The sequence below is a fragment of the Uloborus diversus genome, chromosome 7 (assembly GCF_026930045.1).
Source record: "Uloborus diversus isolate 005 chromosome 7, Udiv.v.3.1, whole genome shotgun sequence".
In the NCBI taxonomy this organism is placed as follows: Eukaryota; Metazoa; Arthropoda; class Arachnida; order Araneae; family Uloboridae; genus Uloborus; species Uloborus diversus.
In genome coordinates, this window is record NC_072737.1 from 134,614,141 (window position 1) to 134,638,958 (window position 24,818).

General features: G+C 33.0%; 1 protein-coding gene across 1 annotated transcript; it reads left to right on the top strand.

The window, feature by feature from the left end:
• Window positions 1-347: 347 nt before the first annotated feature.
• LOC129225908 (zinc finger TRAF-type-containing protein 1 homolog) lies at window positions 348-24,551 on the top strand. The gene is made up of 5 exons (XM_054860441.1): window positions 348-729; window positions 2,262-2,500; window positions 8,115-8,320; window positions 21,973-22,156; window positions 24,111-24,551. Exons 1-5 carry the CDS (start codon window positions 541-543, stop codon window positions 24,331-24,333), a joined length of 1,041 nt encoding a protein of 346 aa, XP_054716416.1. The 5' UTR covers window positions 348-540; the 3' UTR covers window positions 24,334-24,551.
• The last annotated feature ends 267 nt before the right edge of the window (window positions 24,552-24,818 follow it).

Genomic DNA, 24,818 nt, shown 5'->3' on the forward strand with positions numbered 1-24,818 from the left:
AGTTCAGCAAGTTTCATAAAACTCATTGCGCGGCGAATACAGCAGCCATCTTTGTTTTGACTCTTAAACGTACGTACGAAAGGTTTACGCCAGAAAAATCATGGCGTTAATTTACCGTACGTTCGCGTTTTGGCAGCTGCCTTTTGCGTCCGGTAAGAAAGGGCAGAGACTAGCGAATTTTGTTGCGTACGTAAAAGTGACGTCACGGGTGGGCGTTGCATGCGTTAAATTTTTACGTATTGGGTAGAGACTAGGCCTCTTAGAATGATATCATTTAGCGCCAAAATATAGGGTTGCCTCCCGTTTATCTGTCAGGATCGTTCCTGCATTGACCGATTTCCAATAGCATCTCGGATAAAGGAAAGCAAACGTCTCAGATACTTTTTTGCAAATAAAAACAGAATTAGAAACAAAAGGCTGACTCACCCTTCAGTCTAGTTACTTTGTAACATTTCTTATTTGTTCATGCATAAATAAATATTAATATCGCTTCATGAAATGTGAATTACTTGATTCAAAAAAAAAAAAAAATATATTTATATGGCTGAAGCAGAATCTACAGAGCCTGCTACTGGTTCTGAAGAAAATGATGGATCATGTTCTGGCGACACTGAACCGAAGCCAAAAAAAGTCAAACTGAGTTTTGATAGTGATAACCTAGAAGAACGCCTAAATGAAATTTTGTGCTGCGCTGTGTGTTTGGATTTGCCAAAAGATGCTATTTATCAGGTTTGAACCTTTCCTTCGAACAACATAGTTTATCTGTCCATAGAAAAATTAATTTGCACCAAAATGAAGTGTGAATCAAGTGAATTAATATTAGTAAATTAAACCATTACTTTTAAGAATCAAATAAATACCTTTGAACTAAAAAGTAAGAGAAAGTAATAAATGTTACTGCACACAAATTAAAACAAAATTATTCAGGGTTGTATCAAACACCCTTTTCAATGCCAAAAAAAAAAAAAAAAGCTTATGGACAAAATTATGAAATTATATCGAATAGATAAAGGTGCAGGGGCGTGCACAGAAATTTTGTGGCTCATCACAAATGACTTTTCTGGGGGCCCCCTCCATATTGTTTACCCTTACATCTGTTCATATGTTTCACTCCTTGTTTAGAAAATTTCGGGCCCTGGCCAACAGGTGTTGTACCTACTGTCATACCCCTTTCTGCTGAATGTTTGAAGATGAAAGTCTGGTTAGAGTTATATGTATCAAGTTAATTTATGATATGAGATATTTTTCTTCTAGTCCTCAATTTGACCGTGGAGGAAACATTTGTTTCTTTTGCGTCACCTGTATGACCAACAAAGAGTGACTTTGCATATTTTGGTGGGTTAAAAACTTATCAAAGGTATTAATTTAAAAAAGTTGACTCATAATTATAGCAAAGCATCTGTGTTCATGATATTTAAGAGTTTAAAAAAAAATGATGATTAAATTAAAAAAGACTCTTACATTTATTTCACTAACAATACTTTTTTTTGTACTTCATCTAAATGCACAAATTCTGAAGAAAATTCAGCAATGTATGCTGTATTTTCTTCAGAGTTTGCTTTATTTATGTTGGTTTTTCACTTTAATTCTATTGTAGCACAATGCTTATATGATAGTTTAGCAAATTAAATAGTTAGCAAAAAGTGTCATGTAATGGACTGTACATAATTGTCCAAAATACTGTGAAGTGACCGATTTAGTATTTACTACCTCGACAACTGCTGCCTCAATCTTACTGCTTACAACAGGTTTTACAGTTGTGGCAATGAGAAGCAAAGGGATGTAATATTAAAAATTTTGAGATAACTAGTGCAAATGTTAAGATAACCTCTTCTCTGTTATGGGGCAAGAGAATGGTACTACAGAAAAACTTGTAAAGTTGACCTCCTGTCTAAGTTGACTGCTGTTTTAGATACATAATTATTCCTAATCAACCTCTATAAATTTACCATTAATGTAGTGCATGGCAAGTGGTCAACTTACAAAGGTTTCACTGTAGTAACTCTTGGGGTATTGCTATATAGTAAGATTTAGAAAAAAAATTCAATGAAAACCTACCCAGGTTTTGAGCTTTAAACATGTTTTGCTCAAAACTTAAAATGTCCACTTACATCCCTTTGCTTCTCACTGCCTCAGTTGGGCTTCGTAATTGAATTTTTTTTTTAGTGTTATGCAAATGTAGGGCAGTTAAGTAACACAAACATGATTTTCAAATGATCAATTTAACTATGTATTCTAATAAAACTCTTTATATATTTTAGTGCAGAAATGGACATTTAATGTGTTCTGAATGTTTTAATCACTTGCTTGCTGATGCTCAGTTAAGACTTGGAGCAGCTATATGCCCCAGTTGTCGAACTTTGATTAGTCGAGATCTTTGTGTTCGGAACCTCGTGGTTGAGAAAGCTGCTTCGGAATTACCTGCAAGATGTGCCAACTGCCATGCAAAGTATGCCCGTTGCTTGCACCAGGTTCACCAAGAACAGTTTTGTCTTGAAAGGTTTGATTTTTCAGAGATATTTCTTCTCAAATAAAGTTTTGTATTAAAAATGCAGTGAATATGCCACACATTTGTACCATGTTTGTTTTTAACAGTTTTGATTCAATAAAGCAAAATGTGTAAATATTTTAATGTGGAAGTTTATGCAGTAGAATCCATCTCGATTCAACCAGGTGATTGCCTTAATGGTCACCGATTATTTTGAATTCAACATATGTTAAAATTAATTAAAAAAAGTAAGTTAAGTGTATTTTTTGGTTTTGCCCCCCCCCTCCCCCCCCCCCAAAAAAAATCCTGGACTAAGATACATGCCACCAAAACTGGTGTCTCAGGCATCATTTCTCTCTTGTGACTTTCGGCAAAATATTTTAAGTTTTTTATCTCTAGAATGGTACAACATATTTTGTTGCCATTTGTTTTATTTAAAAGAGTTTTTTTTTTTGTTTAAAAAAATATGCAATATTTTGAAATATGTGTTTAAGTTTTCTTTCCACAGTCTTTTATTTAGTCATATATTTAGTTGTATTTTATTTAGTCATTATCTTTTAATTTAGTTTTAGTACCCTTTTCATTTTTAGTTGCCGCTTCATCCAGGAATTTTATTTTACATGAAAACAAGAACTCGGTCTCCATCCAATTTGCTGGGTCGTAACTTTCACCTTTCAGTGTGGTATTAAAAGATTTGTTTCGTTTAGTGCCACCTTGTTTTCACTAAAGATCAAAATCCTGGCTAAAGTTGTGTAGCAAACTGAAAATTTCGCTGAGTTTAAAGTGTTTTCTAGCCACTTGTTGCTAAATTAAATTTTGAATTTTCAAGTCTACCTTTACATTTAGAGTTCCTGAAAAACCTCCGTTGTTTCAAATGCCTCTAAAATCTGTTGAGTGAAAAAGTGGAACTACATTCCCTTTTCAAAGAATGTAGTGCTCAGTGGTACTAATCAACAGTAAAATTTCTTAAAAACGATTAAAATTTTTTTTTTCAAAAGACTGGAAAGAAAATTTAAACGCATTTCAATATGTTACGTACATTTTTAAACCGAAAAAAATAACCTTTCAAACAAAACAAACCGCAACAAAATATATTGTACTGTTCTATAGATAAAGGACTTAAGAGATTTTGCTGAAAGTCGCATGTGAGAAATGATGCCTGACGCCATCTGTGGTGGCATGTATCTGGGCCCAGGGATTTTTTTGGGCAAAACCAAAGAACACGTAATGTCATAAAACCATCTATAGTCCTCAAACTTCACATGTGGTTGCTTCAATTTTAATGTTATTGTTGACTAATCCTTGAATACAGAAGTGCTGTTGATACCATGTCTGTATGACTTCTAATAGAAAGCTGCCACTGAAAGTGCAATACCCTGCCTCACCTTTTTTCGACTATTTTAAAACAAAACCTTTCTTCTTATTTTACTTCTAAATTCTAGTAGGACTCGACCGATGCATCGGCGCCGATGGTTCAACAATTTAGCCATCGGCATCGGCATCGGCGGCCGATGCTAACTTGCAGGAAACATCGGCCCATCGGCCCTAAAATACATCAAAAAGCCGATGGAATAGGCCGATGTTTTTTTTTTTTTTAAAGGACCTTTGCTATTTTACTTTTTAATACAAAGTAAAGGGAGATTTTGATTTTTGGGAGTTTTTGGGAGTTTAAAATTGTTTACTTAAATTTCAGTATGAATTTCTATTTTAGTTACCCCTGAAAGAGTTTTTAATACTACATTCAGGTACCAAACAAGTTAATTATTGTGTTGTTTCTTGAAGTTGGATGTACGTACAGTCGAGTCCGCTTAATAGAATAGGCAATTTGCCAGGAAAAATTATTCTAATAAGCGGTATATTCCATTATCCGGGATAAAAATAACACATCTCAACGGTGTAATACATTGTAAGTTTATTACATTAAGCGGGGTATTCTATTATACGATATTCCATTAAGCGGGTTCGACTGTATCTCTCATAAGTCATAACTCAAAGATGATAAGCTGTAAAAGGTTAAGTTTTCGCATGTGGGGTGTGCGTACGTTCCAGTTGTGCACTTCCCTTTTTGTTTTCGATCGGGTGTTCTGAAAAGCCGGTTTACTCATTTTTTGTAGCTACTAATTACTTATTTCAATGTAAAACTAATATAGTGTCTCAGACTAACGATCATTTGGTGATACATTGCCGCATTGGAAACCATGGAAACAAATATGAGATCGCGATTTGGTTTTTGTGTCATTTTGTTAGATTCCATTGAACCGACGGTAATTTTTAGATTTCCAATATTTGTAATATGAATCACAGTAATGCATTCTTTTCTCTATCGCTTCGGCGGAGTTACAAATTTGGGGCCCGTCGAAATACATTTTGGGGCCCCATTTCTCAATCACAAAAGTTGTAAAACATTTATCATAAGCATTTTTGTTACTCCTACAGTGTCCCTATAGGTATGGGACCTCTCGTGCAATTGCAACATTTGCTATATTTTAAATCCGCCACTGCACGTCAAAACAAACTCAGGTGCAAGTTTAAAAAGATTTTTTCTGCTCCATTTTTATGATTATTTTGAACTCGATTTTTTACGACTATTTTTTGAATTCCCGAGACTACTTGCCTGCCCCTCCTCCCACTACCTCAATTTCTGAAATTAAACTCTAGTTGTACTTCTGAGTTCTTTAAATTAACACCATTCATAAAATTAGATTTTTTTCCCAAACTTTATCTATTTTTTAGAAAGAATTTAGAGCATTAATGTAAGAAATTGATTAAAGACGTTTTGAATGGTGACATAATTAGAAAATCAAAGGGACTTTTGAATTTTTTCTTCAGAAGTGCTGAAGTAGATTCAGAAACTCTTCCGAGGCGTTGGTGGTAGCGGTTCTGTACTAAAAAAATGAGGCCGAAGTTGGGGCCGAAGTGTGAGTTACTCCAAAATCAGAGGGTGACCCCCCCTCCCAAACCCTCCCTCGTCGTTTCAAGCATTTCTTAAATATTTATTGCGATTATTTATTTTGGTCAAGAAATGTCATTTTGCGTATTTCTCATACTTGTTTCACGTATATTTCGCAATGCGCCTTATTTTTTGCATCATTAATAGCGATCGTTTTTTTTTTTCTGTTGTAAGTAACGATTTTTATCTATTTATATAAAATCAATGAATAAGTTATTTTCGTTTTTTATAGAAAAGTTTCAAGGATTTTCTATTATGCATTTTTTTTTTAAATTTCAGAAAATTATTGCTAAATTTAAAACTTTAATTTGTATTTGCTGGTAAAGTTTCATAAAAGATTAAACAATCAAATTGTTCAATATTATGTTAGCAAACATCAGATCAAGTAGTATATTTATTTCGGTTATTAACTTGGTGTAAATATTTAATTTTTTTTTACTGTAGCTGCGTTTTAAGAACCTCGCTCTTTTCATGGCTATTTCTTTTTTCAGCAAAATGTATTTCACTATTATAGCTTTTATGAAAAATGCAAACTTTTCTATTCATAAATTTTAAATAAGTACAAAAATATTCCTATTATGACAATTTTCTTATTATATTGTTATTCAGTAACAATTTTCTTATTTTTAACTTGCCTAAAGTACCTTCTCAAAATGTGCCACCAGCTCTCCGATTATAAGGAAGGGGTGGAATTCACGGTGAATTCTGGGCTGTTAATATAATAAGCTATAAACGCATTCCCAGTAACAATTTTCTTATTTTTAACTTGCCTAAAGTACCTTCTCAAAATGTGCCACTAGCTCTCCGATTATAAGGAAGGGGTGGAATTCACGGTGAATTCTGGACTGTTAATATAATAAGCTATAAACACATTCCCAGTAAAAATCTGTACAAAGTACACTATTGGCAAAAAAGGTAAAACTGGGAGCATAAAAAAATTACCCATATCAAAAAAGGCCAAAAGGTCGAATTTTGACTAATTTCATGAATATTTACAACTTATGCACGAAATAAAATTACAAAGCATATGATTAATTTTAAAGACAAATGAAAAATTTGCTTAAAGGAATCATTTGAAAGTTAATAGAACAAATATTTTAGCATTTATGTTTCGAAAAAGAATTTTTTTTTTTTTTTTTTTTTGCGATTATACCATTCCTTATTTGTAGAAAGGAAGTAAAGTGAAATGAATAAACGATCCTTTAAATCCCTGATAATCTTATTAATTTATTTCTGTTTGATTTTTTTCTTTTTTTGCCATCGGCCAACGGCATCGGCCATCGGCAATCGGCCATTTGGAGGAAAACAATCGGCCATCGGCCATCGGCCATCTTTGAACAATCGGCATCGGCCCATCGGCCAAAAAATGCCATCGGTCGAGCCCTAAATTCTGGGCTCTAACCAGGCCCAGATCTATAATTTTTGGGCCCTCCCTGAAAAAAAATCAGTAGGGCCACTGCTTGCTGGAATGCACTCCCGAAATAATGAATGAGTAATTGTTGTTTGTTTTTAACTGCTTTAATATTTCTACCCATATTTTGAATTCATACGTTTAAATCTTCTTATTTATTTATTATTTTTATTTTAACATTTTTATCTTACCCATTTAAGCAGACAGTTATGTTGGTTTTTTTAATTCTGATTTTTCAAATTCATTTTGTTTATAAGTCATGTCAGCAAGGCCCAAATAAAGTATTTTAAAACAAGTAATTGTTTGTTTTTAATTGTTTTAACATATCTACCCATATTTGGAATTCATTTGTTTAAATCTTCTTATTTACTTATTACAGTCAAATGTCGATAGCTTGAAGCTTATAACTCAAATATTCCTTTATCTAGAAGTTTTCATCCAGATCCTTACTCTTGAGACTGTTGTGGAAACTTCCTATAACTCAAAATACCAATAACTTGAACGTTTAAGCCGGTTCCTTGGGACTTCGAGTAATTGAGAGTTGACTGTATTATTTTTTTTTAAACATTTTTTTAAACTATTTAAGCACTTCCAGACAGTTATGTGTGCTTTTAAATCCTGATTTCTGAAAATTCATCTTTTTTATAAGTAATTTTAGCAAGGAAGCAAGCCTCCTGTAACTTTTGGTTGTTCCTGAGACTACAATATTAGGATGCCTAACCCTGGCTAAAAGGCAGTAACTTACTGCTTGACATTGGATTTTTTTTTAGAAAGAAAAGAGTCATTTTGAAAGGAAGTACTTTTTTCGTGGTTACTTAATGGAGGGAAAGTTGCGATTAAATTAAGGGGGAAAATTCTGCTCCATAACATTTTGGTCATTTCAAAACATAGTTGTTTAATAGAAATGGTTGATTTAGTGGAGAAATATATGTATAAAAGTGAGGGGACGCTAGTGTAAAAGTACCAAAATAAGAGGACTCAGTCTCCATGTATTCCCTCTTGACTACACCACTGAATAGTTTTATTTTGGATTAAAAATGTTTGCTAAATTACAGTTTCATGGAGAAAAAAAGAAAAAACCTTCTGAATAATAATATCTATAAATCAGCATATGAATTTTGTAAACCTGCTCTGTTTATTAGTTATCTGCTTATTTAGTTAAAATAATTATGCAATTTTAGATTATAATTTGCAGTTTTAATACATTTTATGATCAGTTTGTTGATTAATTTTTTTTTAAATTATTATTATTATTTTAATTCTAGGCCATCTGTCTGCTTATACAACAGAATAGGTTGTCCATGGACAGGCCCTTATAAAAAGAAGATAGAACATGAAAAGCGCTGTGCTCAACCTGAAAAACAGGGTTCTGAGATAAAGGGTTCTATTCCAGCTGAATTTCTTCAAAATAGATCTGAAGATTTGTATCAGCTATTGGATCTCTTGACAGCAGAAAGGGTGTCATATAATGGTAATGAAAAAATTTTAATGCATAGAGTGTTAAACTGTTTTTACAAAATTATGAGAAACAAAATGGAATATGAGTCTGTCTCAACACATTTGCCACTATTTTAGAATAATCTCAGAAACTTACATAGTTTATTTGTTTGCCAACTTTATTTTAGTTATTAAATTTTTGGTAATTTCTCATTCTTTATCAAAATACTAAATTAAAAAAAATGTTCAGCTTTTAATTTTTGCACATAATAAAATGTTTTCATATCATTGAAAGATTGTCAAAATGCTTCCCTACACAGGGCCACTAGATTTTAAACATCAGTCCGACTCGATTATCAGGAGGAAAGGACCAAATTCAGCCCTTGGAGTGCTGTAATGTATTTTTTAACTAGAAATACTTAATGCATACTTGCCAACCCTACTGTTTTTAACGGGAGACTCCCGTTTTTTGCTTCCACCTCCCGATTTCCCGTTTTTGCAGTTTTTTCAATCAATCATAAAAAGTTTCAGTTTCTTCTCAATATATGATGCCCTTTTCTTGTCATCCTCCAAGGTCAGGGGAAAAAAAATCCGATTAATAACTCATTTCGTAAAAAATTATTTTTGGAAGCTTTCCATATTGCATGTTCAACAAAACATGTTCTTTGCCAAAAATTGCAGCAGATTTCAATCCCTTTGCATCTTTAAAATGTTTCAATTATTTTGAAAGTTTAAAGTTATTTTGACATGTGCTATCCCATACCTACTCATTTTATATTTTATTTTCATAAAAAATTGATTTTTTTTTTTGGATATTAGTAATTAAATTTTTGTAGTGACATTTTTGGTACAGACTGTATGAACCTTTAAGCAAATTCACTCATTATTTGGTTTTTCCTTTGCAGTATATTTTTTTTCTTGCTGCTACCAATTAGCTTAGATCTGCAAAAAATCCCCATTTCTCTTTAAGTATTTATGTTATTTAAAAGCATAATTTAATAATTTTGTTGTGAAATATGTCACTGGTGAATCATCTATATACCTCTAGTGGAATCTCCTGTTTTGGTACAGATGTGATCAGGGGCGGCATTTCACCATTTCATTCAGGGGGGTCGAGTTTCTTAAATATGTATAACCCCAAAGCGAAACCAAACCCACATTAGCTAACAAGAAGTTGTCATAAACTCGGTTTAGTATGAATAAAATTAGTGTTTAGTAACAATCAAAATTTTGATTCATTGACTAAAAAGTTATCATACAAAACATCTCGCTACTAAGGTTTTTATACTTTTTGGAAAAGTTATAATGCATGATTTTTGGAATTCGGAAGAGCAGGGAATCGTGTTACTAATCTTTCAGTGCCCAATGTCGTGCTGTTTTCCTACTTCAGCTAAATGGAAAAGATTTTTTTCCCCCTTTGTGCTTCGAAAATATTTCTCTAACCTCCTGAGACATACAAAAAATCTTTCTCTACTAGCTGAGCTGATTGTAATAGTTAAAAAATAATTGAAGTAACACAAAGCTATGTATGAAAACACTTTTTATATCTTGCTCTTTAAAATCACCCAGGCTACTTCAAAATCTGTGAGGGGCTTAAACTTTTCATCATTGAATAATCTAGTCATGTCGGCGCTCTCAGCTTCAATGAGATATCATCTGCCTCCAGCTCTGTTATTCACTATTCCAGACTGATGAGTTCATAACAAGGACGAAACTGCAGTCTCTGATTAAACGAGATACCTTATGTGTTGTCCCTTGCTTCAAAAAATATCACAATGTGGAAAATTTCTAGAAAAAAAAATATAGAATTTGTTTTGTATGCTGTATTATTCATGCAGAAGTCCAATAAAACTGTTTTACTTCAAATTGTTTCAAATTATTAGCTTAGCGCAGGGAGTCCATATACAGGCTGTCGACGACACAGTCAATGTGTTGAAATTGGCTCGGAGGAAGAATTTTTTTTTTTGAAAAATTTCACGATTGATTGAAATATATATCTGTAAAAAATCTATTTTCAGTTTCAATTGTAGATTGAACTGTGGTTTGAATAGTCGAGTCGCGGATTGAAAATATAGATTTTGATAGAGTAAAGCATTTTTCAAAAACCTTTTCCCGATGCAAACAAATTAGATAAAAGTTCAAACGAAGTCATACATGCTAAAGGGCATGAGCTTTTTCACCATTTAAAGAATCGTTTTGCAATAATTCTTCCAGTCGTCAAATCACTGCTCTGAAGTTATAGAGAAATATTTTGATCGTTTTAGCACTTGAAGATTATCTTGTGTCACTCCGTGATTGCATAATCATAGAGCCCCATAAAAGGTATTTGGTTGATATGTCCTTTTTTATTCAATAATCACATGCATTTTTCAAAAGTTTCTATGAAAGCATTATAATGTATTGAGCAACTGAAACGTGTTTCTAGCAGGAGAAAGCGATGAACACTCATTAAATAAATATACACTTAAAAAATGAACGTAAAAGTGAATGTAAGGTATCAAGGAATTTTCTTGTGAAAACCATGTTGCCACACCACTTTTCACAATCCTCTCATATTGGACATACCATCGTTACACTGGGCACACAAGTGTGAAATATTTAACCTATATGAGGCAATGTCTTCTTCAGTTAAAATTAACCATGGTTCTCTATCAGTTTTCTATGTTCTGAAAAAGCCGAAAATACTTCATGAATTTCTAAGTCATCATCCAAATAACGAAAAACATTTTTTTCTAGTCTGATAATGTGTCGAGTTTCATCAAATAGTTGCTGAGAACCAGCGAGATTATCTTTAATGAACATTGATTTCCGACTTACATAAATTGAATTCACCCATTTTCTATCATTCTGCTCAAAAAATTTGGGGGTGCGACAGCCCCCTCTTGACCCCCCTATTTGCCGCCCCTGGATGTGATATACCCCCCCCCCCCCCCCCCATTTGGCGACATCCGATTTTTTTGTACAAAATTGAAATATTTTTCTCGCCAATGAGGTGATAATTTTTTAAGCATGGCATCCCTGGCGAAATAGACCTGTGTTTGGTAACCCGAAGGCAAGCTAGTTAGATCTGTTCAAACTTGTTTACTTGGGTTGTTTAGATACGTTTTGTTTCGTGCAATATACCTTACAGGAAAGCTTATTTTGTGTTAGCTTAAATTCAGTAGTTATGTTTTGAAGTAAAAACATTAGAAAATGCCAGTTTCTTCAAACTTGAACGTTAACTAAAAGTTAACTCCAACGTGGTTTGTATCTGTAACGTGCCATTGTCATATGATGTATTGTTTTAGACTGAGTGTGAAGATTTATACCATAAAAAGGTAAGTTCTTCATTTTAGAATTAAGAAAAAACCTCTCACTTCCGAAATTCTTTGTTTTTACAAATCCTTGAGGGGTTCTTGTAGTTTTTAACTTTATTTTTACTGTTTGTAAATTAATTTTACAAAAATAGTACGGTTATTTTGTTCTAAAAGTTAATTCTTATCGATGCCACGAATTATTTAGACATTCTATTAACGTGCTAACTTTAGGTACTGAATTTCTGAAAATAAGTTGACTCCAGCATTTTATAAAAATATAAAGGTGTTATTTTATGTAATATATAATAGGTATTTTGAAAACATGTCTGGATAGCAAATAAATATATGGTATTTTTGTACTATTTATGTTTAGGATGTTTTGTTGAGACATTTCTACTTTTCATACATCGAAATTTGAGTAACTAAGCGCTTTTTTGGCTGAAATAGTTATTGATTTTGGGGATGTTTTCCGCTTCAAACATCGCAATTTGAATCGCTTTGCTCTTTTTTAGCAGAGTATGAGAAAAGTTTTTGTTTGATGAGATGCATGATGGAAATTAGCTTTTATTTCTATTGGTACATATTTCATTGGTGAGCTGTTATAGTAATTTGTCAATTTAAGCATTTTAAATACTTTCTAGTAATTGTTCTTTGTGTCCAAAACTTTCTAGTTTCTGGTATTTTTGAAGCGTATATTCGTGATGTTTTTTGTTGTGGTTTTATGTTGTTTTTATATATATTGTGTTCTGAAGTGCTTTGATCATATTTTTTTATCTGATTTTTTCCTGTTGGCGCTAAAAAAGCATCGCTAAGAACGATGTATGACATATGTCGTCATACATCGTTTTCTTGGCGACGCTTTCTTGGCGCCATCAGGAAAAAGTCACCAAGGGTGGGGTATATCACATCAGTTCCCCTGTTTTTTTTTCTTCAAAAGTTGGCAAGTATGCTTAATGAAAAATGTTCTATTCTAGTAATAAGAGCTAGTAGCATTGAGGTTTCCTTCTTTATTTCTTTCTTTTCTCACTCATTTGTAGTAGGGTTATCTGTCACCCCAAAACTTTCGGCTAAGTTATAGCATTGCATCACCGCAAAAGTTGGCATCTCTGGGTCATTCTCAGAAAAAGCAGGAATTTTGCTGCTGATTTAAAAAAAATAAAATTGCTCCTAATAGGTTAAATACTTAAGGTTATGTTAGATCTAACCTAAAATAATAATGCTATTATAGTGGTTCAGATCAAGCAAGCAAATACTTTAAGTTTTCTAAACTACATTTTTAGTGCCACTTCCATGGCACAAACTGTGTCCACCGATGTAATGTCCACGGATGTGATAAAAGCAACAATTTTCTACATTTAAGAACATCTGCTTTTGATGTTTTGACTTGAAAATTGAAAAACAAATATTTTACATTTAATATTATCAATTCATTGAATTAATTTATTATCTTACTTGGTTATTTTAAATCTGTATGAGCCACAGATGTGATGAGTTGATCTTTAGTTTTTATAAATCAAGGAAAAAATACTTCAAAGTCACAGAAATTTCAAAGCAAGCTTCTGTTTCTGTCCCACTAAACAAAATGGTTTCTTGAGAGTTGATCCTTCAACCAATAGTTTAGTGCTGCAACCTGGAAGAATTTATTGATGCTTTCTTCTCTGCCCACAGATGTGACTATATATCTCTGGTTACAAGCATTAAACTTGCAATTAAATAGATATGAAAATTAAGTTTAACTTTAAATTTTTGAGAAGTGTGTACTAAATGTGTACTTGATCAAAAATATAGTTTAAATAGCCAATTTCTTGATTGGTGAATGAAATTTAAAATATGGAACCAAAAAAAAAAAGATAAGTGGTTACAGTCCATGTATGTGATTAATCACATTCTGTGGCCAAAATTTAAACATTAAATAAAATATTTTTTCACATTTGGCAACTTCAATATATTCCATCAGTTGTATTAAACTGTTTTATTCACTTGAATTATTTTCTAAACTTTTATTTTTTATATTAAAAAAAAATTAAAACTTCCTGGTTTTTCTGAGAATGACCCCTCTATAGTCCTCAAATAGTTCTGAATTGTTTATATCGAAGCTTCAAAGTGCTCTGTTTTTCTTGCAGTTCCTCCTATTTTATTTGTATGCTATGAAAATCCAGTTGTTTTGAAATAACTCCCCTTTTTTGAGGGGAAGATTCAGTGTCAAGTTTAGTAGCTTGAAGGAATTGAGTTATTTAAGACTTGGTTTTTAAAAATAAATTTTCATGTTTAATGGTTTAAGTTTATTTTGGAAACTTGCACTCTTTCAGTATGTGCTTTTTAAAAAGTTGATTTTGATTATTACATTATTGTTGTGAGTTCCTTTTTTTTTGTCAGGAGTTGTATAAATTTTAAGCCAATGTGCTCTTGATAGTTTTTTTTTTTTTTTTGTATTTTTCCATTTTAAACCTCAATTATGTTTTTAATAAAATTTATTTGTTTTGTGGGGAGGATGCTTTTTCCATGAGCCCAAAGTTTAAATGAGCATTAGTTTTTTTTATTGTGTCGATGAAAGCTGTATTAGAGAAAGCTGTGAGTCTTGATGACAGTTTGTGAAATTTCATCCATGTTTTTGGCATAAAGTTCTATGGATGAAGGCACAACTCCTATTCTCATAAGATCAGCACTTATAGTTGGACAGTTAAAATGTGGCTTGGTGTCAGTTACGTATCTGGGGAGTTATCACAAATTCGGTCGACTCTCCTGTCTTCCCTGTCGATCTTCCTGCCTCTTTGTGTGTATCAGTTGAAATAAGTTAACAGATGTTATATAAATCCAGGTACAGGGGGGTAGAAACCGTAAATTTTATTTGAATTGCATGACTTGAATTTGTGAGGTTAATGTTTTTCATTGATTTCACATGGAATGATGCACATGTTTTTGAACTATTTTCTTATTTAATCAGGTGTATCTCAAAAATGAAACAAGGGTTCATAAAAGATAGGGCTCGACCGATGGCATGTTTTGGCCGATGGACCGATGGTTCAAAGATGGCCGATTGTTTTTCTCCAAATGACCAGTGACAGATACCAAAAATAAATAAATAAATAAAACGGAAATCAATTGCTAAGATTTTCAGGGATTTGAAGAATCATTTATTCATTTTACTTTACTTTCTACGAATAGGGAATTGCAATCACAAAAAAAAAAAAAATTTAAAAATCAGATTTTGACCTAAATTTCTGTTTTATGATCACCCAATTTAAAGCTCACAACGTTTTTCGGCACATCTGTAGATGCATATGTACCTAAAAATATAGAGATGACCGAAATATCCATTTTGAACACCTCCTCAGTGAATTATCGCAAGTTCTCTTGTGATGTCTTCATGCCCGTAAACTTGTGTCACTCCAAAATGTTATGAAATAGTAAGTTGAAAACTCGTACGTTCATAATATGATCTAAAAGTTCCTGGACAAGCTGTATAAAACCTTACTCTGAATAGTTCACATTACCGAAGCACATCTATCTACAAAATAGTCACCTTGAGAGACTATATGCACTTCTGCCAACGTTCGTATAGCTTTTAGAAGCACTCCTGGAAGCCAGTTTTCGCAACCTCCTGTAAGGCTTCTTGCACTGCTGCTTTAACATCATCGTGAGGAAGAAGGCAACTTCCATGTTGAGGATGCACGTTTTTCGATTAGTCAGTACTCTGATATGACAAACAAATAACATAACGTTTTGTCCGACTTAGCTCCGTGTGACTTTTGCCTATTCCCAGCCAAAACACATTTGCACAGTGGCCGCTTTCTTTCGTCAAATAAAGATAAAGCTGCATCACAGGAGGTTGCGAAAAATGGCTTCCAGGAATGTTTCCAAAAGTTATATGATCATTGGCAAAAATACACACTGTAAAAGAATTCCGACCTGGAAAAATCAAGTATCATTGTCAAAAAGTTTCCTGAATCACTACAAGTCCCCTGAATGCAGACTTCTCACTGTTGCAAAAAATATTTTTAGCTCCCAGTTTAAAGATTAACTGAGCGTATTTATAAAGTGGTCTGATAACGTCCTGTCCAGACTGATTAAGCTTTCAATGAGAGCAAATAAGTCTATGGACTGCGTAGCTTTGCAAGAATTGCAGGTACGTAAAATTCCTCATACTTGCTTGCAATAACATCGTAGCTTTGGCCATGATTGCAATACTCCATGTTTTCAATACTGCTTTTGCAACTTTTTTGATGAATCAGGAAGGTGCCAAGTTATTATATTATGTCTACTTACATTTTCTCTAAACTTCCAGAGATACAACTGGGTGTAAATGGGAAGGTTACTGCATTTTAACGTCCCTGATTTTTTCAAGATATGTTACTGGCAAAAATTGGGCACATCAGCTGCCTATTATTTTCCAGGAATGTTTCTGAATCGTTTTTACAGTGTATAGTCGCTCAAGGTGACCCTTTGAAGGTGGATGTGCTTCGGTAATGTGAACTATTCTGGGCAAAGTTTTATACAGCTTGTTCCCGAACTTTTGGATTGTGCTACGTACAATCTGTAGAGGGTGTAGTTATGCTTCTCCTTTTTTGACTGCTGTATGATGAAAGAGAAAGAACAACAGCCAAAATAAATAAATAAATAAATAAAAAGAGACAAAAAGAAAAAAAAAGGAAGAAAAACAAAGACATTGTTTAATAACCAATTTTTTTTTTTTTTTTAAACTGAGCATATAACAAAGATTTCAGCAATAATGTAATTACATATGGATTTAGGTAGACTATACATAGTTAAAAAAACATTAAATTATGTTGTTTAATCATTCAAAAAAAAAAAAATTAAGAATAAAAAAAGAAAAAAACAATGAAACTTTCCTCAAATTTGAAATGAATGAAAGTGGAAAGACTGCACATAGACCAGTGGTTCCCAACCTTTTTCATGTCACAACCCCTTTTTCACCAATTAAACACCCTGCCCTCCAATGTGTCCTTTCCGAAGAAGTTCACGTCATAAAAATCTTACATAGTTTTAATGTTTTTAACTTTCATTGAAGTAAACTAATAGTGCAGTAGAAATAGGCCAAAAAAACACCTTGGGGTCAAACAAATTGCAATGGAAATGATTCTTGTGGTAAATGGTAGGTAGCGCACTCCTAATTAACATACTAAAAATATAAATTCGTACTGTTGGGACAATTGAGTTTTTTGGCCACCATCTTGAAAATTCACGAAAAAAAAAATTTAAATAAAAAGAATCATGTTTGGTATCAAATGAAAGGAAATTCCATGCCGAAAAGGAATCAAATATGGGATACTTAAAGTGAAGTGAAGGTGCTAAAAACGTACATCTATATTGTAGTGAAAAATGCGTTTTTTTTTTAGCCGCCATCTTGAAAAACCATGAATTTTTTTTAAAATTCGTGTGTGATATCAAATGAAAGGAAATTTCTTACTGAAAAATAAAATAAAATAATGTATTTAAAGTAAAGAGGAGAAATGTGTTTTTTGGTCGCCATTTTGAAAAGTAATGGAAATTTTTCAAAATCGGAAACATCATGTGTTGTATCAAATGAAAGGAAATTTCACGCTCAAACAACGGGACAAATTTGACGAAATTTTTTTTTAGCCTGATTTTAATCTTACTACTATTATATATGCAAAAGTTTGTCTGTATGGATGTATGGATGAATGTTTGTTACTCTTTCACGCAAAAACTACTGAACGGATTTTGATGAAACTTTACACTAATATAGCTTATGCAACAGAATAACACATAGGGTAGTTTTCGTCCCGTTATGGGGGGCAAAACCCCCTTAGGGGAGCAATAAAATACAATTTTCGTATAAATCTCTAATATAGGGATGAAAAAATGCTTGCACATATTTACATTATATGTCCATCGAAAGCTCTGATTTTTCTGCTGAAGATGGCACCTATTCGAAATTTCAAAGTAGAATAAAAAACGAGTTATGAGCTTTTCAGTTCCATGTTCGAAGGCTTTCCTAAACTCAATACAGTATTTAGTGTATCATCTCAACTCCCTGTTGATAGCGACAATTGTTGTATTGTTGACTATCTTTGCTTTTCATGACTGTTCAAGGCTTTTCTCAAGTCAAATCTTGAAGTAAGATTTTTGCACAAGATTGGCAAATAATATATGATTTGGCTGATCATTTTCCATTTAAACGGAACTTTAATGTAATTAATGGTTTTTATTATTATTTATGCGGATTGAACACTTACTCATTATCCAATCAACCAGCAGATCGCCAAAATTCTTGCAGATTTCCGTAGCTGATGCATTTGGTAGTTTTTTTCAACGTCGCTGTTTTTGAAGCCGAAGACTACGTCATAATGTTTCTCAGCTTTCACCATGTAAACAAAATATCGCCAATCAAAGAATCTTTAAAAAACTTTTTTTACTGTGTTAAATAATCCAGCAACTAAATTAGGCAAATCCATTATCAGCACAAAAACTTTCATTAATTTTCCTTTTTGCACAATTTTAAACAATCGCCAAATTTTACTACTTATTTTGGAAACATTTCGGATGAAACTCTTTAGCATTATTTTATGGTGACCAAAAGTATCTCAGCACCTGGCGATAATATCTTTGTAACGAAAATTAATATCATATCGTTTTACAAGGTAAGGAAAGAAGAAGGGAGCATTATCGAAGGTATCCCAAAACGATTCCCGCAAATTCGGTAAAATCGCACCAAGAGCCCACAATGATTGAAATTTCCCAAAATAACTAAAGCAAGTATAAGGGGATTACGAGCAACTTCAATAGCAATACAGAGAAGGTTTTAGACTCCATGTTAAAAAAAAAAAAAGTATCAACAGATTAATCTTTTTAAACCTGAGAAGAATAATTTCATGTTTTGGAAATTTGTATATGCTTAAATATAGTACTTTCGTTTCTAAATCAATACTATTTTGTTCTTTATACTTATTGCTATTTTACTTTTATGGGTAAGGAAGAAGCTCGATTTTTAATCACGTCAAAAAGATGTGTTTTAAATTTAAAACAAAAGCAAGTAACGATTTTTTCTCATAATTATTACTGACCCAAGCAATGCCGGGTATTTTTGCTAGTCTTGAATAGTTTATATCTTGAACTATTTGAGCTATCCAGATGCCTCTTGCCAACCTTTCAAACATAACAACATGCTACAAACGAGGAAAAAATTAGATCAAGAAAACTGTTCCCCTAGCAGATACAAGCCGGCGATGTATGGTTGGAATTTAAAAATGAATTTAGGCCTACTTTGTTAACAAATTGTGAAAAATCTCTACCATACATAGAACTTTTGCTACACTACTAGATTCTTTTACCCCAAAAGTTGATCAGGATCACCAAATATTAATATTGTAACCACCTAAGGTCACAAGTAATGAACGCACAAACTTGATGATTTTGTCATTTCAGTTGAGACGCAAAAAAAGAGACCTTTACTAAACTTTGAATATTGGCAGAACCATATGACTTATGGAGACATAATTTGGCATAGTTTCATGTTAATCTTATATGTACATCCAGTAAAAATTTCATGAAAATTGGAGATGGTCAAGTGGGGAACTTGTCTGAATCTAGGACACTTGACAGGGAATGACCCTATAGAGAATACCAATACAATGAAATATCCATTTCAACGTATAAATGTTTAGTCCTGTTTTGACTGCTATTACATTGCTTAAATTCCATTACAGCAAAGTTCCCATGCAACAAACAAATTTTTGTGATCTCTTGCGGTTCCTTGTAACATAATTGAACTGTATTTTTATTGTTTGGGTTAATTTTTCATTACTTCCATTTCTTGTAAGTTGTTTAACATTTATAATAGGGCTTGTGTGATTCATCGATGCATCGCCCAAAACCAGTGTGCACCCTACATCGTTAAACTGGTTTAGAATTTTTCTCTAAACTGATGCATCAATACTGCTCCAATGTATAGTCACCAGTCCAGGGTTTCTGCCGTTTAAAACTCTAACATTTTCACGCTAATGTTAGCAGTGTGTCAACCTAATCTGGTTTAACGATGAAGGTGCGAAGAGTTAGACCTTCATTTCTTCTAAGAATTGCAGATGCGTTTTTAATTGTAGACGAAAGATATGTTGACGAACTAGTAAGTTTATCGTATAGTCACTTGCCAGAAAAAAAGCAAAATTTAAAGCGCAAAATAGCAACAAAAATGCAACATGTATTTTGATGTTACGAGAAGTGGAGTTCCAAGCACAGATGTCACACGGGTCGATAACTCGTAGTGTCACTGCCCCACAAGAAAAGACAAACTTTGTAAATGTTTTATGTAAATATGAAATTTATATGATTTTCAGAAACAACTCAGTTCAATTTTTGTGGCAAAGCAAAAGTTTGGAAGACAAATATAAACTGCAAATCCATTTTATGCAAAATTTGTCTTAGATGATACATATAACTTTCCCCTCCCCCTGTAATATTGGGCACTCTATTTTTGTTACATTTGTTTGATTCAATGTAATTTAAGATATATTGGTGAAAATTTTGAGAATTAAAGTATTTATATTTTTTATAAACTATGAAATTCTCTTTGAGTGTCACCAGTGCCCCCCCCCTACTCCCGCTACTGATTACAAATACCTATTTTTAACGCAAGAATATGTGAGCCTGGAATGCATGACTTGCATCCATTTACTTACATCTTTTTGCTTTGAAAAAACAGGTTCATTGTAATCTCAAAACTTGTCTTCCATATTTTTCACTAACTTGTGCTTTTAGCACTGCTGCTTAATAATATAATGAATTTCTTTTTGGTACTGAAATCTGTTTATTCTATTTGGCATGATACATAATTTTTATACCTTGTATATATTCAGAGGCGCCGACTTGCAAAAATTATTGAGGGGGCTAGACATCACCGGGGGTTTAGGTGGTTATGCAATCCCACGGAGGTTCCCCCCCCCCCAAATAAAGGTCAGATTTTTGTATCTTGAAAATGCCAATTTACATATTTTCTGGTGTTTAATTTAAACAGACAAATGTGACATGGCGTTTTTACCGTAAAACAATCTAAAAAATGGTATATAAATTTTCTGGTTCAACTAGATCATGTCACTTGTCTTAGAAAGAGACAGTTTTTTGTTCTTTTCTACGGGGAGCCGTGCAGTGCCGTAGCGAGGCATTGAAAAAGGTAGGGCACTTGACTTGCATGGAAGGGCACTCCTAGAGATGTCGACTTAAAAAAAAATATTGTGAAGGGGGGGGGGGGATTTTCAAAATTTGAGATCAAAAATAGTGAGCTTCAAAATTTTTTAAAAGCATTTTAAAGTCGTTTAATCAGCATTAGAACCCCGAAAACTCGACAAGCCTGACACATATTTTTTGGCTTAGAAAAAAAGAAACAATAAATACAAACACACACAGTATTTTTGTAAAAAGGTAATTTAATTTACGCATGTTTTTTAAGACCAGTTGTTTTTTCATAAGTGATATCGGCTGACATATTCAAGTGTAAACGCAGGTTCTCAATGTCTAGGTCGTTTTTGAAAAGCTCACTTGATTTTTCAAAATTTGTTTCACTTTTGTTTAATAAAAGCAAGCACTCTTGTTCAACTGCAATGACCTATGTGAGTCCAGTTGATGTAAACCGCCCAATAATGCAAGATTGTACCATTTCACAAACCTCAATGTATTGCCTTGTAGTACTTCGGGATTTTGAAAGTGTGCAGTGAGCTGGCTTTGTTATTTTCATACTTCTTTGGTATACGTCGATTTCGAAGAAGCGAAAGGATCATCATTTTGTGAAGGTTCTCCTTTTAAATACAATTCCCAAAAGCATTCAAAACTATCACACCTCCCATTTAATATACAAAATCAAAGTCTCATATATTTTTTCCAGATCAGCATAGATGAGCGCGCCGCAGCGCTGCCCACTAGCAACAGACTTGACCCGTAAATTCGCGCACTGGGACAAATTCTTAGTGTGCTTGCAGCACCGTAACACCATCATTATTCACACCACTCGTTTTCAGTTAACCTGCTTACTACCATAATAATTATTTGTTTTAACTCATTACTGAATGTATTTTGCAAGGTAAACTATCTTCAAACAAGGAAAATAAAAGATAAATTTATGAGTTTAGAAAGCATAAAATGACTAATAATTTTCTTGATTTATTGGGGGGGGGGGGGCTCTGCCCCCTCAAAAATATTTTTGAGGGGGCTCGGGCCCCCTCAGGCCCCATTGAGTCGGCGCCACTGTATATATTTGTAAAACTTACAGAAGCAAGTTTAGTTTAAAAAAAAATAACCTTACATCGTGATGCATCGCTACATCGTGATGTAAGGTTGGCAATGCATAATGATGTAGAAATTCCTACATTGCCCAGCCCTAATTTATAAGTATTTAATGTTCTGTTTTTGTTTTATTTAGATCTGCAGCTTTTAGGACCTTACCATACTGATGATTATTATATCCGTTATGAGACATTCAGATTTTGTACTTTTGGCTTAGAATGGGAGGTGAGGGCCCGTGTGAATGAGAACGATGCAGACCCTACTCAGTCTTGTGAAAGAACATTAAGCTATCAACTCTTATTAAAAGAATCTGTGGACAGGTACCATGCATCCTATTTTAATTATTAACTGCGATTTCATTTTAAGTAATTTTCTATCGAACCCAAAGATGGCCAAGGTTGAACACATGTGCCACATTGTGCTACAGCAGAGTATTAACTGGTACATGAAGAGTTTTTGATTTTTGTTTTTTAAATTAAGAATAGATTGTCGACAAAAAATAAGGAAACTACAAATAATTGTGAACTAAAAGAACTTACTTTAGGAGATTAATTCAGTTTGTTGCTCTGTTCTTCATGAAAACCATTTAAAAAAGACTTCTGAAATGACTTTTCAGACTTCTGAAAATTACTCAGCACTGTCAAGATAACACTTTCTGAAATAAGTATTTTTCAATACAACTGTGAATGGCCACACTTCATTCGCTTACACTTACAGGTCATGACATCCTTCGTTTTCATTCTTAAGTTCTAAGTGTCCAATCAAAAATAAACAAACTTTGAAATGTTGCCATTGATTGGTGGATATACAGGATTTTGTTCAGCTCCTCTTGTGGTCAAAATGGGCGGCATATGAAGTTTCATATTTTTCAAAAATTTCAAGAGCAGATCATCTTAGGCTACTAGTTGCATCGGTTTAACACAAAAAAGTCATAAACTGCCTAGGCTCATAAAGCGTAAGCGAATCAGGTGTGGCCATGAGCTGTGCCATGTGATTTCATTATAAGATTTGCACAGCTAAGGCACAATTCTTTGGTCATTTAAAATAAAAATTGTTAATTGTATTAAAAATATCGTGACCAGTCCAATGAACACCGATTCCCCTCTACCATGTATTCCATTCAATACAAAAAAAAAAAAAAAAAATTGTTTCAGTGCAATTGTGATAATTATTTTTACTTAATATTATCATAGTGTTTTCTTTTTTAAAATTTTAGCTGTTTAAAATTTGTAACTTTATTAATTTAACGAACTTTTTGAGAGAGTGAGAAGCAAAGGAATATAAGTGGCAAAATTAAAAAAATTTAAATAACCCGTACAGATGGTAGGTGAACCTCTCTGTTTTAGGTCAAGGGATTATACTTGTAGCCCTGGTAGATGCTGTTATACAGCATTGTTTTGAAGAACTTTTCAATGAAAGCCTACCTAGGATTTTATCTTTAAATGCGTTTTACTCTTGACTTGCATGAACTTGAAAATGTCCACTTACATTCCTTTGCTTCTCATTGCCTCATACATTGTTTTTAATAGGTATTTAATAGGCTTTGTTATGGCTTTTTTGTTATTGCATATGCTGCAGGTTAGGGTATGTTAAGGTTTGGGTGTAAATTTGCAGTGACTGATATCAACTTCTTAAGCAAAGTACTAAATAGCAAAGATGGCTGTCTTGATGTGAAAAATCATATACTTATAAATGTTAAGTTATATACTGGTCCATCGATTCAAAGTTTTCTGATGTGTGTGTGTGGGGGGGGGGGAGGCATAGGGTATGAATTCAGTACATTTTTAAAAAGCATAAAAATATGCAAAAATGCTTAATTGTATTATGTTTCTAAAACCCAGGCTGCTCAAAGGCCCCCTAGACTGCTATAATTGCTCAAATGATGGACCTGTTTAAATATCAAATCTTTATTTTAAACTCCATAGCAAATAATTTAAAGTCATATTTTGGAACAATATTGCATATAGTCTGTATATTTTGGGGATCCTTGCAGCTGGAGGGACCCCAACATTGAAGCTGATGGGCCACGTATAATCTCCCTGTTTGTGCCAATATCGGGCCTGGTTAAATATCAAAACTTGATTTTAAACTCTGTAAAAAGAACTTAAAGACACATTTTGGGGTACAATTTCCTACTTGGTCTGTATATTTTAAAGACCCATGCAGTTAGGGGGCGGCTAGGCTGCGCCTCATGGGTCTAATGGTAGCCTTGTTTGTTTATTAGAATTTGACACTAATATGGCATTTAATTCTTGATTTTTTTTTTCTGAACAGGGACATTTTTCTGCGCTACATGCTGGTTAAAGGACCTTTTGGAGAAATGAAAATCAAGCCAAAACTGGAAAAATTTCGATTTGGTGATACGTCTCGTGAATCCCACTATGCACAACTTGCTTTGCAAGACTCAAGTGAATGCTTTAGACTATTATCGGGAACTATAAGATTCAGGCTTATGATGTTCTGGGATGATAAGTCTTCTGATGTGTTTGGATATTGAGTGCAACATACTTGACGGAAAATTGCAGCATTAGTGAGATTGGTTGAAATTAAGAGTTGTGAAAATTTGTGATACAAAATTGTCTATGAAAGTGTTTTTCTTTTTGAATTTATTTAGTTATTTTGTTATTGAACTTAAAATCAATTTTTCAAAACAAATGTTTATATTTTTCAAGTGTTTTTTTAACAAGTAACAAGTTATGAAAGTTTGTGATATTAAATTGTTATTTTTGCTTTTTAATTAATGTTGTTATTTTGTTATTAAACCTTAAATTTTTTTTTTTTTTTTGAAGACTAATGTTCATTTAGCACTAAAGTCATCCAAATAGAATCAGGCGCTATAGTGAGAAGTCACTACAACGTAAAGGTAGAAGATATAGCATGTTTTAGCTGCAGTTACAAATACTGGAATATCTTTTACTAGTAATAAATCATTTTAAAAGCGAATCGAAAAAGTGATAAAATATTAGATAATTGGGATTACAA

Excerpts from the sequence above, each read along its gene's own strand:
- LOC129225908 (XM_054860441.1), top strand. The coding sequence starts at position 541 with ATGGCTGAAGCAGAATCTACAGAGCCTGCTACTGGTTCTGAAGAAAAT. Across the intron at positions 8,321-21,972 it reads AGAAAGGGTGTCATATAATG|ATCTGCAGCTTTTAGGACCT; the intron begins GTAATGAAAAAA and ends TGTTTTATTTAG. Across the intron at positions 22,157-24,110 it reads TTAAAAGAATCTGTGGACAG|GGACATTTTTCTGCGCTACA; the intron begins GTACCATGCATC and ends TTTTCTGAACAG.